We start from the raw sequence: 15117 nt of genomic DNA, 5'->3' as shown, positions 1-15117 counted from the left end.
AAACGCTGCACCTAATCGAAGTCAGTGAACAATGCAAGTATACCTTGACTGGACGTAAATTGCAACACCGTAGAGGCTTGGGCTAGTCGGTAAATACTCGACAGGGGAACAGCGCGAAAAGACGAAAGGCAAGAAGGGGAACACACACTGATAACTGGAGGTCATACGGCATTCAAAAAGACATAGTATGGTTAAGCCTGTGTAGGCTGCTAGGGCGAATGCCCGATTGTGGCCAGTATTCATTTGTTTCAGTCACGAAAGAGTTGGCGTCGGGTCTGTAGAATTGTAAGACAAGTGTGCCATCCTTTAGGTCTTTTCTCACAGATCCATCAGCAAGTTCGTTATTCTGCACTCCGCAGTGTCTACGTATCCAGCAGCACCGAATGCAAAGCAATTTTACTTGAGCAAGAGTGAGTAGCTCTGCCACATCCAGAGGCAGAAAATAATGAGTTGCACTTTATCAATCATTCGAGTATTTGCCCGGCTTGTTTCAAGCGATAAAATATAGTCAATACTTGATGGGGCTATTCTGATCAAATGGCTTCACTGGTTGCTTTGCGACTAAGGCAATACCTCTGACTGGTGTCGTTACCACGAATAACTATGCCCGCAATGAGACAGATGACGTCACTGATCGATCGGTGTATAGATAAACATGGCGTTGCCACATTCTCCCGATATATGCCCGAGGGTAAGTTTAAGTCTTGATGGTAGCACCTTTCATTATTTGTGAATTCCTAGAATAGAAAGCGCCGCAACAGGCTTCAATAACAACCAAGATGACGTGCCTGGAAAGCAAAATGGCTTAATAATGGCATCCATTATTCTTGACATCTGAAGGTTCTTGGGAAAACACGTGGAATGCGGGAGATGAAAATTTAACACGATGAGCAAACCGAGAACAAGGTGAGAGCAGTAGCCAACATTTCGACAAGTGGACTTGTCTTCTTAAATTTCTACCGACGGAAGATGAAGGAACAAGGTGAGCGCCCTTTGCTTTCCTTATACTGTGCCGGGGAGAGCATATGTCGCCTTGAAGAAGACAAGTCCACTTATTGAGACGTTGTATCCTGCTCTCACCTTGTTCTCGTTTCGCTCATCGTTCTGAAGGTTCTTGACACATGCAGAGGTAAGGAAAATTCCGATTTTGCGAAAAATTTAATGGCAAACACGCCACTTCCTTGATGTGTGTCGGTGGTCGCGGGATGCGCCTTCCGTTGGGGCGTTCCTTCACTGACCGAAATTCCACTGATCGCTGAGGGCTTATGCGCTTCACGTGGCTCAAAACATACACACACAGATACGCTCTAAATGACTTGAGAAGGATGGTAAGGAGTGATGAGGGGTTATATGGCTCTCATCACTATTGATAATGTTTCGACGCGGAAGGATAAGGTGCTAAAGTGCGATAAGAACTTATAAAGGTCGAAGCAATTCTGATAAGGTTCATGAGCACCTATAAAGGTTGATAAGGGTTGGATCTAGTCCGATAAGGTTGATAACGACCGATAAGGGCTGATGAAGTTTTATACTGGTCGGGTCAAGTTTCATAGCATTGATAATAACACCGGGATGCGTGGAGATGCGCAAGTGGAAAAATGCTTACGCATACTTGGACAACTCCCAAAGGAGTTCCTGTGTAGAATTCTTTTTTTATATTCATGAAAAATTGCAGTTCTAAATAATTTATTGTTGTATACTTCATTGGATATGTACTTCTAGAGTGAGCAAGTATACCGCCAAAGAACGCACGATACGGATAATATTATTTAACTAAAAATATGTGTTGTATTTAAAGATATCCTTGTCGTCAAGGCTATGAACGGCTGTGAACAAGTTTCGGCTCATATTATCTATGTTTATATCACTGAAACATTGTTTTCCGATTTTTGTTAAGTACTTACGCGAATTTCAGCGTGATATTTAAAGTGTATGAGCTTACTACTAAAAAAAATTTTTTTTTTTTGCTGCGAGTCCAAAAAAAAATTAAACAAGAAAGGTATCTGACCTCGCGTCTGAACCCTTACCCATAAATCTGCCCTGTGCTGGCCATTATTTTATTTACCAGCGAAAGTGCATTTTTTTTTACTTTATAAAAAAGCCCGTACGTGAAAGACAATCGTCATCTCAATGATTTCTGAATTCCAAAGCTTCGTAACCTCGACCAGGAGAATTTATTGTTTATGCATGTGCAGTTCTATCATACGTGACAATACCACAAGAAGCATGGACATATGCGCGTTATTAGAACAAGAAACATCGACTGCATCAGGCAAAGGGTGCTGTTGCAAATCACGTCAATTTTTTTGCTTCTATTCGAGTATATGTTTTCGGTACAAACACTCGCACTTCTGAGCAGGACACAAAGTGCAGTAAAGGCGTCGCCAATGCCTACAGATTCGGCACACATAGTCTGACATTTAGCTAGCAACGAAACCACGTGAATAAAGTACGGTGTCACCATGCAGAGTGTGTTCCCGGCGTCGCCCATCAGACTCTCAGACACGCGTGTCGCTTGCTCGGCGTTCGCGAAGCTGGCGGTGTAGGGAAACAAATATTGCTTCGATTGCGGAATAACACGTATGAGCTTACATTTGGACTTCATTTTACTACTCCTAGTCCCTGTGACATGGTAAAGCCTCGAAGCACAATTAATGGGTGTATGCATCAGGAAAATACGCTCTCATGCACAGGCAATCAAGAGACACATCCAACGGTTGTGTGCTTTATAGTTACGTTTACTGATAGCGCCGGGAGAAGTAAAGACTGTTGATGGGATCAAACCATGTACATATTTTGCAGGTGAAAGAAATCAAAAAAGAGAAGCCTTCTGCGTTATTCCTGAACGCCGGAGACTTCTTTCAAGGCACTCCTTACTATACACTCTTCAAAGAAAGCGTCATATCTGCCGTCATGTCGGCGATGGGCTACGATTATGCGGTGAGCTGTTACCACACTCTGGGCGTTCAGCTTCGCTTTTCTATTCTTTTGGGAGTTTATCGGTTACACTCACTAGGACAGAGATGACAAGCGTCTTATAAACGTTCCATAGCAATGGATGTAATTTATTAGGCTTCAGTGCAATACACTTGTGTATCGCGGTGAAGGATACTAGTAATGGCAAAAATTAACTATTGTGCAGGAAAGTATACTAAGAAGGAAAACGAGGAACCCGGTACGTAGCTAAAGTGTGGGGTTACATTGCGGACATTAATAAAATATTTTCAATTGTTCACGCGCATATTGGATTGGCATGACTTACCGGGGCAGACGAAACAGATATGTATTGCGGCGAGATCATTTAGCACCTGAAATAAATATAAAACCGGAAAACCGAGGCCAAGCCCTTTAGGACACCCAAACGGCTGCAGGATGACCAAAGCTGGAACCCGGGCTAGGTCCTGGTTACAGATTTCGTGTTTTGGAAGCGCCGCAAAAGTCTACGAAGTATACTAAACAATGACACGTCGTTTACACTTTTTGCTTGCAGATCTCACGTCCCTTCACTGCAATGCATTATGTATGTTTCAACGCAATGTACGCCTGTCTTGCGATGAAGCGAGCGTTAAAACAATGCTCGTGTTTTTAGTGAGGTCATGATCCATCATCATGGAACGGATGTAAGAGTTGCCACAGACACTGCGAGACAGCTCCACCACGTGTCCCGCACACTTTCTTTAGCTGAATGGAATACACTACAGTTGGGTACACAAGACTGCACGGACAAAACTTTTCGCTGCAAATCTCACCGGCCGTCTGGAGGGCACCGACGTGAGGTGCCACTTCTGTGTCTGGTGTAGTTCATAGTTGCCTTCACGAAGGCTCACAAAACACTAACTGGAATGACTGAAAGTGCTTCATGCGATGTCTGTCACTGCGAAGAGAGCATCGACCACATATTGTGCCACTGACCTCAATATGCTTTGCAAAGAGAATTAGTGATTGTGATTGTAGAGTCATCCACTCCTCGTGCAGACGGTATACTAGAACACCGTCCCTTTCACTCGTCAACCTACGAGGCAGTGAAGGTTCTTTTGTGCTTGTTCAGAATGACTTACCAGTGGGAATGTATTTGACTGTGTGGCGCCGTCCGTGCTAGTGAAGCACATCAAATGTTTCCCAAATAGCGCCAAACATATTACACAACAAATAAATGAGCCTCTGGCTGAAACATATTTCCTCGTCTCTACAACAAAATTTATATTTGCCCAGTCTTTTTTTTTTCTTTTTTTAGTATTCTTCTTTATGGCTCGAAGATCCAGGTACGAATTTAAGGTGGCTGATTTTGCAAAAACTATTTCTAGCTACTTCTTTGTCATTTGTTTCAGTGCCTCGGGAATCATGAATTCGACGACGGACCGGCCAACCTTGCTCCTTTCCTTAAGAGAATGAACGAATCTAATGTAACGATTGTCGGAACAAATACAAATTTTTCACAAGACCCAGATCTCAAAGAATACGACCTTGTAAAGTCTGCAATAAGAACAATTGGGGACACGAAGATCGGAATTCTCGGTGCAGTAATTCCTGACACAAAACATGGTTCGAGGCCAGGTAGGTAGACTGCACGCATTAAAATGGATAGGTCTTTGATGAAGTGCAACACAGGTGATATGTATGCGCTAGCGTGGATGTGTTTGACTGGCTCTCTTTATCTTCATAGTGCTAGCTTCATGTGCTTCTTGCTACCTACGCTGTCGTTTGGCCTCCGCATCTTTACACCAGGCAAATTGATTTAACATCACGACGGGAGACCCAGGAGGACTGCGAGAGTGACGACTCGGTCTACAAATCGGACTAGATTCGATCAGAAACAAATTTGCTCTCTCTTTTTCTTGCGCACTACGGCGCGAGAAGAAAAAAACAATGGGTAACAAAATTGAGGCACACGCATTACCGTCACATGTATTCCTTGACAAAGGGCGCGGACCCCGGCCATCGTCAATTAACATTCCGTTAATATTAACAGATTTTTTTAAGGCTTATCCATGGGATGCAGCCCATTTCGGCTTCTTGAGCATGGTTACTCTAAGTAGTTGATATATTTGCACGAGATATCGAATAGCATTATCGAGTATTATTGCGATAGCAATTATATGGACACTCAAAAGCAGATTTCTGCCGTCGGCGTCGCCGTCGCCGTCGCCGTCGCCGTGAGGTTCCGTATGACGTCATTTGGAGAAGAAATCGTCGCCGCGCGCCGAACGCTGTATGTGCGAGTGAAAGGGCGCGAGGGGCGCGTCTTTCACGGGGAGTGAACGCACGGCGGAGAACAAAAGCGCGTTCTGCGCCGTGCTCGCTTAAGGGCTGCAGAAGTAGGCGTCTCTGTTCTACTTCACAATCACCATGTATGTAGAGCAAACGCACCTTCTTCCGACGAGCGAGAGGCCGTGGGGGAGGGGGAGGGAAGGGAGGCGACGTTTAGCTGCGGCACGCAGTGCCTATTTATATCAGAGGCCCCGGCAACAGTCACCAACGCCGCACACATTTTGAGCGAACGCGGGCAAAACGCCGATGGCGTCGACAACAGTTCTGCGTGTTGCCGATGCTGCTGCATGTCCAAGTTTATACAGCTGATAAAGCTAATATCATTATTCCGTATAGCTCTCTACAAGTTTGCTATCGCAATTGATGCTTCGCCTTTCAGGTGAAACTGCGACAACTTTTTTTCCAAATATATGTTACTAAACTTATAAACTGGTTACTTTACGGCACATATTGGAATTTCGTAATTTAAGCCGCTGAATCCTCAAGTCATATCCACTTGGAACGAATTCTAAGGATGACCACTGTCCAAGTATATTTGTTGCCGTGAATCATCTTGAATCCAGGTGATCAAACTGCAGCATGAAGTAGGAGGCGCCGGTTAGCTTAACGAGGACAGATACAGAGTATAAACCGAGGGAGCGACACATGCATTACTATATCTACAGTCGCGAGCAAGACATTGTGGACCAAAGGTGCCACGATTTTATTTTTTTTCTTCGCAGCCTGGGCATTCCGGCTGAAATCAGGAGCACACGCCTACGTGCGCGTATTTGACCAATACAACGCATTGAGCCAATTCGAGGCAGCGGAGCTGCGCTTGAATATATTTAAATCTTTTGCTGATGTCATGGTCTCCAAACTTTTGCTCGCGACTGCACAGTTCCTGAGCTCGACAGATCTCAGTGGGCGCCTGCAGTGTAGGGATGCGACTGCAGTGATATGCACCACCGGAAGAAATAACATCATCAGTGTTTTGTCTCTTAGGTTTTCATCCCCTAACCCCCCTTTTCTCAGCGGAGGGTAGCAAAACGGACGTGCGTCTGGTTGACCTCCCTACCTTCAATTCACTTTTTGCAGCGTAAGCTATTATGGGCTCGTTCCAATAGCCGTTTCGGTTGGCGATGGTGTCCGCCGCCGCCGCTGTCGCCGCCGATGGTGTCAGGTGTCCGTAGCGGCTATCGCCAGGAATGAGAAAAAAATTACCCTGTTCGCCCCGGGATGACACCCGGGCCCGCTATGCGGGAGTCAGATACTCTAGGACTGAGCCACGCCAACGCTTTCGGGTTTGCCGCGGAAAAGTGGCCTATAAACGCGCCCTAGCACGCGAGGAAACACGCGATGTGAGAAACGCGTCGATACGCGCACACGTTGCATTAAATTTGCATATGATTACACCAGGTGGCATGCCATGTAGCAGATGTACATCTAGCGGTACAAGGTAGAATGTTTGAGGAAGAAAAATAAGTTTAGGAAGATGTACACAAAAATGCGAGAAATATATATTTTTTGTGCCTGATTAAATCAAGCTGGCTAGGAGACAATGTCCCCGCCGCGTTTCAAAGGATGCCAATAAATGATAATATTCATCATCACCAATCACTGTCACCGCTTACTTTCAAAGGGGATGTCAATAAATCCTCATCATAATCATCATTATCACCTTCATTATCATCGTATCGTGCGATTTGTTACGCTATGTGATATGCGCGCCGCGTTGCGTTGATACGGGCCAACACTGCATTGCAGTTGCTCTATATTCCTCCAGGTGTTCCGGCATGTCGCAGTCGCATATAGCGCTTGCATGCTGTTCGACGAGTTTCCCGTTCTGATCTCGTCGAAAACCTCCGAGCCGCCGCCAAAGGCACCGTCAACAGCCACCAACGCCGCGCGTGTTCGGTGCGAACGCGGGCAAAACGCCGACGGCGTCGACAACAATTCTGCGCGTTGCTGGTGCTCCTACATGTCCAAGTTTATACAGCTGATAAAACTACTATCCTTACTCAGTATAGCTCTCTACTAATTTGCTATCGCAATTCGGGTGAAACTGCGACATTTTTTTTGTCTTTAGGTTTGCTGTAAACATTGAGAATTGATATGGTACGAATTTTGTGAGATTGTGGAAGAATTTTAATAAAGTCGTGTTCTATGTCGACCCCATCAAATGTGGTGTGTGTTACTGTGAGGTGTCGTTGTGTAAAGATTGCCGTGTACGACCCTGCTATTGCAATTTTCTATCGCAATTGATGCTTCGCCTTTCGGATGAAACTGTGACATTTTTTTCACCACTCCGTTTCGAAAGGGATGTCAATAAACTATTATGGTCATCATCATCAACAGCAACGTACCGTGCCATGGGTCAAGGGATATGACATGTGCGCCACGTCGTCTGTATGCCTGTGTTTACTCTTCTGTACATGTTATGGCGTCTCCTCGCAAGGTACGAACCTCTGCTGGAGAAGCGAATTGTAGAGCTATGCGCGCGACTGCAACCAGGCAACGTCAGGTCAGTAGACCGCTGTGCAGAGCCCGACGTGTTGCTTCGCAAGCCGCAGCTCGCCGTCGATGCCGGGCGGACGGTTGAAATCGTCTTCGTGAAAACAACGCGAAGAGACTTCGCCGCGAAAACTCTGTAGTGTTTGGTGCATAAAATTAAGCTCCTATGGAGCCGCTTCTCCAGCTTACGCTGTGACTGCTGCGTGTGCTGCGCAAGGCTGTGACTTTTCTCTCACTCTCTTTCTGAGGATGATATCAATCTAGAGATAGTCATTCCAAAAGTGTGCGAAGAAATGCATTGGTGTTCCAGTTATTTATTAGCTTTATTCAATGAAGTAATTGTGTAGATCTCACACACTGTGATTATCGACGTTATTCGACGCATTTTGCAGGCAGCTCGCTATGCAGCATTGTTTGGTGTTCCGCAAAGAGTTATCAGGTTGGCCGATGTGTTTGTGTATATCCAGTATTAGTGTGTGTGACGCCAGCAGTGGACTAGAATTAACGCGAGTGCATGTGTGCGACGACAGCAGCAAGATGACGGTAACGGTGATGGCACGATTTTTACGATCGATCGAACTGATGTGAACGAGTGGTATGGAGGTGCGAGATGGGTAAGAAGCGGAGAAACTAAATGCCCACAGACGGAAGCACGTGGTATCACTCAGAGGACACAAACGGTTGACTTGACACATCCTCAAGCCCGTGTCCATTTATAGCCATTCGGACGAGTGGCGTGGTGCAGCTGCTCGCCTTTGCGAAGCCGTGAAGACGCTGCGATAGGGTAACTCGATACAGCGTTGCCGCACTCCGACGCTATGTGCACCACGAAGGAGCATACCTCGATGTCCTGGTAACGACGAGAAGAGCCGTGAAAGTCCGGTACGAGCTTTGGGGGGAATGGGGTGGCAGCGCGTTGCTGTCCGGCACTCGGAAATCAACGCTCGTGGGAAACTTGCTTTGCAATCCCAGTTTCAACAGAGAAAACCACCACCCTGTGTTCTGCTGCCAAAATGCCGGGATCTTCTTATGTGTGCCACCTGGCTCGAGTGCAGATGACACGCATATGTCGCGGTAATTTCTTTAACAGCGTATGTATAAGAATATGTGTGGCCAGACATGCGTGCATCACATGATAAGAATGAGATGGAATTGCATGTCTTGTCATTAATGTCTTGTTATCCAATTCACGGCATTCATGCTATGACACGCATGTCATGTCATTCATGTCATGCATGCATGCCATGTCATTCATATCCAGATATATGTCGAGTAAATAAACGACCATGACAGCATCATGCCATTCATACCATTTATATCATCACATACATGCCACGGCAAGCATGTGATGCCATTGATGTCATAACATGACGTGCTTGTATGTCTTGTCATTCATGCCATGACCCACATGACATATTATGAAACCCAAGTCATGACATTTACGTGATGTCATCCATGTCAGGTCATGCATGCATTTCATTGAAATCCTGGTATATTGAGTTAAATAAACAACCACGGTGGCATCATGTCATTCATACTATTTATGTCATGACATGACAATTTACGAATGACAGGACAAATATGTCATGTCATGACATGTCAGTCATGCTATGTATGCATGACTGACATGTCATGACATGGCATATATATATGTCATGACATGGTATATGCATACATGCATGCTACATGCATGTATGCATGTCATACCGCTCCATGCCTATTTTGACATAGGTCTCGTTGGAAAAACGACCACGACGGCATTACGACGTAGGAAGGTAGGCCGATAGATAGATAGATAGATAGATAGATAGATAGATAGATAGATAGATAGATAGATAGATAGATAGATAGATAGATAGATAGATAGATAGATAGATAGATAGATAGATAGATAGATAGATAGATAGATAGATAGATAGATAGATAGATAGATAGATAGATAGATAGATAGATAGATAGATAGATAGATAGATAGATAGATAGATAGATAGATAAATAAATAAAAAACACCTACAGTTCGCAAGAAATGCTTCCATTAAATACGTTTTATTAACATACTAGATGAAACAATAGCGCCTTTTGATTTTGAAATCGCCGGATTTGATTCGTAATTTGGAATATTTGCGCGAAAACTAAGCTTTCTAATTAAATTTAGTAAATTAGTCAATTATGCATTTCAATAGACAATTAGTGTCGCCCTCTTCGAACTAGGGAGCCTATATGCAAGCGCTGTTTTTAAAGGCAGCGCTTGCATGTAGGCTCCCTACTTCGAACAACCCAGCTCAATCGATAGATTGGTGCCACAGGTCACACGCAATTCTCTTCAAATGTTTAACATTCAAAAAAACACCTTGTATATTAGTGATGAGTAGTAGTGGAACAAAGGATGCCACTGGAGCCAAGTTTCGACAAAAAAAGAACGTATGGGCAGCAACAGCAGTTCCTGCTCTGACGAAGACGGTGACCAAGACCTCTTGCAGAAACGTTAATTGGCTCCAGAGACATCCTTTGTTCAACCACTGTTAATCACTTCACGCATCCACGTTCCTGTGAACTTCTGTCTTACGTGGCATATTAGTCACATGAAAGTTCTATTCGTGATTTTGATACTTTGTTTCTTTTATGTTTGCAGGACCACACGTGGAATTCTACGACGAAAAAGAAAGTTTTCGAAACGAAGTTGCTTACCTCGTCAGCCAAAACGTAACCATAATTATCGCTATTACGCACAGCGGTTTTGACCGCGAAGTTGATATTGTCAAGAATATTACAGAGATAGACATATTGGTTGGTGGACACACAAACACATTCCTTTACACGGGTAAGAATGCTAATAAAACATGTCACAACGTGTTTGTATTTTTCTGCTTTCTAAAATTGTACTGTTGTCCTGCCTATAGGGGACGATCATCCAGACGAGAATAAGCCCGAAGACGTCTACCCATACGTTGTGAATAGAACAGACGGTAGCAGAGCACTCGTTGTGCAGGACTTCCGCTTCGGAAAGTACCTTGGCAGAATTGACGTTTCATTCAACAGCACCGGTCACATTGTAGGCTGGGAAGGCAACCCTATCCTTCTGAACGCTTCAGTCGAGGAAGGTGAGTCAATCATGTACAAGACGTTATTTAATGCTATGTATTTCAACTCACGTGTGGAAGCGGGATAGTAAACAATGGGGAAAGAAAACCATTGCAGTTGAGGCTATACTGAAGGATATTCTGCATCTGCTGTATGCTATGTATGTAGAGACAATCGTGTTAGCGTGCGGGAGGGGGTGTTGAAGCGGCCTCCATGACCTTTAGTTTAAGCCCTCGAGGCTCGAATAAATGACATAGGGTACTAAACCGCCAAATTCCCGCCAACGGTTTCTATGCCTAAGTTTATATGTAATGTACGGTGTGGGGCATACCCCGCAGAAGCACACATGCAAGTATGTCAGCGGCGATAACAAATAGTAATCGTCCGCACGCTAAACCGGCGCTGAGAGGACTTCGTGAAATCAGTGTCACTCAAGTGGTAAGGGCAAGACAAGGCAAAGTGGCAGTTACGAAAGCCACAACAAAAACAACTTTACGCTGCTACTTTGCTAGTATGAAACTAAGTATTGGAGGATGCTTAAGCTTTGCCTTTCAGAGTGGAAAGCGATGCCATTATCGGGCCCCGTTCGCATCGCATTTTTCTTTCAGTGGAAGCGCTTCACTGCAACACCGAACGTGGGAAAGCCAGCTTACACCGATCCCCTTAATTTCCGCTTCATTTTTAAACAGAAATGCATTGCTGGGAAGAGGTTTTTCCACGAGCAATATAAGTGGTCTTATATTAAAATGTGAAGGTCCTAGCACTTTTTTTTATTATTTTATTAAATGTTTGCTATTGCCCCGACGAGCGCGCGTGTCCAAAACGCATTAGGCAGGCAGCAGTTTTAGTGAAGCAGACGCGCTCCTGTGTTTTTCCGTGGCACGTTGAAGACGACGACGAAGACCCGCGCCGTGATTGAGTGCAGCTGTTGCTGGCTAACACTCACGCTCACAGACACAAAACACAACTTTCAAGCTTACACACCGCACTCCAAAGTCTGCTTTTCTCGCGAAGAAAAGGTGCTGCGAGAAGGACAGTGGCGGAAAAATCTTAGTGAGAAGATTTTCTTCTCACTTTTCTTCTCACTTTTCAGAGATCGAGAGCAGCAGCGAAAGCTTCAGGAGCGTGGTTGCTATGGAAACGTTGACATTGGGGGTACCCGTCCCAGTGCTCCTTTGCGAAAAACAGCACGTGACTTCCGCCACACTTTCTCCAATACGTCCGTGCTGGCCGGGGCCTCTCCTGGGTTTCTTTCCTCCATGCCAGGCACACGGGAAGGCATTTTTTCACTCCTTTAGACGGAGAAAGACATTGCGCATGCGCGGCTCTGATTCGGCAGGCAAGTTCAACTGAGTTGCGGCTGCGCCAAGAACTGTGTTCTCGCCTGCGGCAATTCCCAGGGTTGTAGATATATGACATCGTAAAAATTGGAGGACGCTTAAGCTTCGTTTTTATGAGTGGAACGCGATAGCATTCAAAGATCCCTGGCTGCTTCTCACGCTTCCCGACAACTGCAGCTTAAGCAACCGCCATGGTTACCGGGAAACACTGGCGGCGAACGCTATGCACGAAGGCAAGCTTTCTGGGAGAAACGCGGCCTCTTGCGTGGGGCGATCCCGGAGATATTGCACAGCCGCGCCGAAAAAAATTAAATAATTTTCAGGTTTTCGTTTTTGTTTCGTACTTTTAATATTTCAGTCTGAGAAGATTTAACATAAAAGGCATGCGCTGTGCGTGTTTTGTTTCATCACATTTGTTTGTGGATTGTCATTCTCAAAAATTGCAGGAATAGCTTTGCCAAGAATGCAAGACAACGTATCATCAACATTAATGATAAAATTGTGCGGCAATATAACCCGCATATACCGCATATGATATAAGAAGGCGTGGCACATACCTGTACCTAAAAAAAAACGGAAGACACTTCGTCGAGACTAAAGAGTGAAACGGCGGAAGCCTGATACCATTGCCTGTTAAAGTGTCTGTTAAAGTAATCTGTGGCCGCCTGGAACTGTTGCAGCGCCGTTTGTGGATCTACAGTGCATATTCCAGGCACTGTAGTGGATCAGATGGAGACGCGTCTTCCATGGCGCTGCTATGCCAGCTATGCGCGCTACAGGCGTCAGGGCAGGAGTGGCGCAGATGACAAAACGGATAGGCAAGCAGGCGCCGTTGCTATAGCAACTGTAGCAACGACGAAGAAATGACAGACCCGCGTTACGCCGAACCACCCCGACACCCGCACTTGATGACAGTTACTTCACGCACGCGAGCCAATCAAGAGGCGCACACCTGCGCCTAGCGACAGTGACGTCACGACACAGAGGAGACCAATCAGGTGGCCGGAAAGCTGTGAGAGTTTCTGCTAACTGCAGATGACCTTGACAGTGAGCCATTAAAGGCTTGAGGGCCTCCGTGATTGGGCATGATTTTCTCCGTCACCCGCCGACATCGCACGCCGACGCCGGTTCCCCGCGCCGGATTTTCTGCGACACGGGGCCCTTGACGCTATCCTGTTAAAAAGCGCATTGGTGGATCCACTGCGTGAAATCCGACAGTGAGTATCCCCGAGTTTCTGAATGCATCGTCGTCATCAGAAAACGGCTATTCTTTGTTAAGGCGAAAGCCTTATATGTCTCATTCGTGAGTCAATTGAGCGGAAACGCGTCGGCGACACGAACAGTACAAAAAGGCTACGAACCCTCGACCTTTTATGGGAGTCGAACCGTCACCATTTGTGGCAGTCAAACCCATGACCTTTGTGTTAATGAAGGCGAAGTTAATTCAGGCACAGGTAATTAAGATCGAGTAAAGGCACTCGAACCCACGACCTTTTGTGGGAGTCGAACACTAGATCTTTGGTGGGAGTCGAACCCACCACATTTGGTGGTAATTAAGGCGAAGAGTATTCAGGCACAGTTAATTAAGATAAAGTTAAGGCATACGAACCCATGACCTTGGGAGGTAGTCGAAGCCTCTACCTTTGGAATTAAGAGCGGTGACTAATCGAAGTACACTAAGCGAATTAAGGTGGATGACTACGCGAATTAAGAGGATGAGTAAGCGAATTAAGAGGATAAGTAAGCCAATTACGAAGGATGACTAAGCTAAGTTGACTAAGCACCTTAAGGGGGATGTGCACGTCATGTGTACATCTTTAATGCTTCGGCATTTGGGCTTTGGTCTTCAAGTCGTCTTAGGGAAAACTTAAGAGACCCTGTGAGTTTTCTGACAGGTATAACCTGTGCACCAGAACAGATGCCAGAGCTAACGACTTCCTTAACCTCATCAACAAATTGACGAAGAAACTCATTTGTATGATCTGGTTTCCTCTCGCCAAAGAAGATCCAACAAATGAATCATGAGTTCCGATGTTTTATTCTTTTTTTAGCTGCTGCTTCAGAGCATCAACCTGAAGAATATCTTTCGACATAAAGACGCAAGCAATTTTCTTTCAGATGCGTGCATGATTGAAGTGTTGCAGCCTTACAAGAATAACCTCACAGAACGAATGAAGGAAGTGTTAGGCAGCACTAGGGTCCTCATGGAGCACAAGAATGACATATGCAGAATGCAAGAGTGTAACCTCGGCAACATGATTGCGGACGCTTACTTTGAGTACTACCTCAACGAGAATACAACGAATGGTCCCACGTGGTCAGACCTGAACGGTGCCGTCGTGAATGCTGGCAGCATAAGAACCGGACTTCCAAGCTTCTGTAAGTAAAAGAAACTGCTCTTTATCTTTATAATGTTATTAATGCGTGATGATTACTTCGGTCAAAGCCGTGGCAGAAAAACGGCAGACAAAATACTTCATCTTCAACTAAAAAAATCTGTGGACATCTAAGCATTTCTTATGCGTTGTGAATGCGAAAGCAATAATGTCCACTCGAATGCCACTGAGCGGTCTTCCGAGTCACGAACTCCTCGCGGGCAAGCGAATGCATTGAGACACTTGGCCAACGCCTATTATAGCACTATAATAGGCCATGCACTTCGATCCTTGAAGTCATGCTACCTTGCCCGAATGCCTTAGAATCTAATGGAGAGGCTCCCCAGTAAGCCGCGGTGATTTTGACGTCACCGCTTTCGTCACGCTGGGCTCAGCAATGGAAATTTAAATTTCGGTCCAAGTAGCATGATGTCATAAAGCAGAGTGCACAGGATTGCTATCTAGGAGGCACTGGTTTAGCCCAGTGGGTAAGACACTCGGCTTCTGAGGGGAGTCGTACTCGTAGGTTCGAAACTCGCTACCACCTTACATACATAGAT

The 15117-nt window shown here is 45.4% G+C and overlaps 1 protein-coding gene across 1 annotated transcript; it reads left to right on the top strand.

Annotated features, from left to right (window-relative positions):
- The first annotated feature begins 655 nt into the window (after positions 1-655).
- Positions 656-14569, top strand: LOC119440656 (protein 5NUC-like). Its single transcript, XM_049663002.1, has 6 exons — positions 656-691; positions 2803-2940; positions 4329-4554; positions 10394-10582; positions 10662-10862; positions 14301-14569. Exons 1-6 carry the CDS (start codon positions 656-658, stop codon positions 14567-14569), a joined length of 1059 nt encoding a protein of 352 aa, XP_049518959.1.
- Positions 14570-15117: the final 548 nt, after the last annotated feature.

The sequence above is a fragment of the Dermacentor silvarum genome, chromosome 2, assembly GCF_013339745.2.
Source record: "Dermacentor silvarum isolate Dsil-2018 chromosome 2, BIME_Dsil_1.4, whole genome shotgun sequence".
In the NCBI taxonomy this organism is placed as follows: Eukaryota; Metazoa; Arthropoda; class Arachnida; order Ixodida; family Ixodidae; genus Dermacentor; species Dermacentor silvarum.
Note: the sequence above shows the minus strand (reverse complement) of the source record. Positions and strands in the feature narration are given on the sequence as shown.

Coding starts and splice junctions, on each gene's coding strand:
- LOC119440656 (XM_049663002.1), top strand. CDS start 656: ATGGCGTTGCCACATTCTCCCGATATATGCCCGAGG. Junction 692..2,802: donor CTCCCGATATATGCCCGAGG/GTAAGTTTAAGT, acceptor CATATTTTGCAG/GTGAAAGAAATCAAAAAAGA. Junction 4,555..10,393: donor AAAACATGGTTCGAGGCCAG/GTAGGTAGACTG, acceptor TTATGTTTGCAG/GACCACACGTGGAATTCTAC.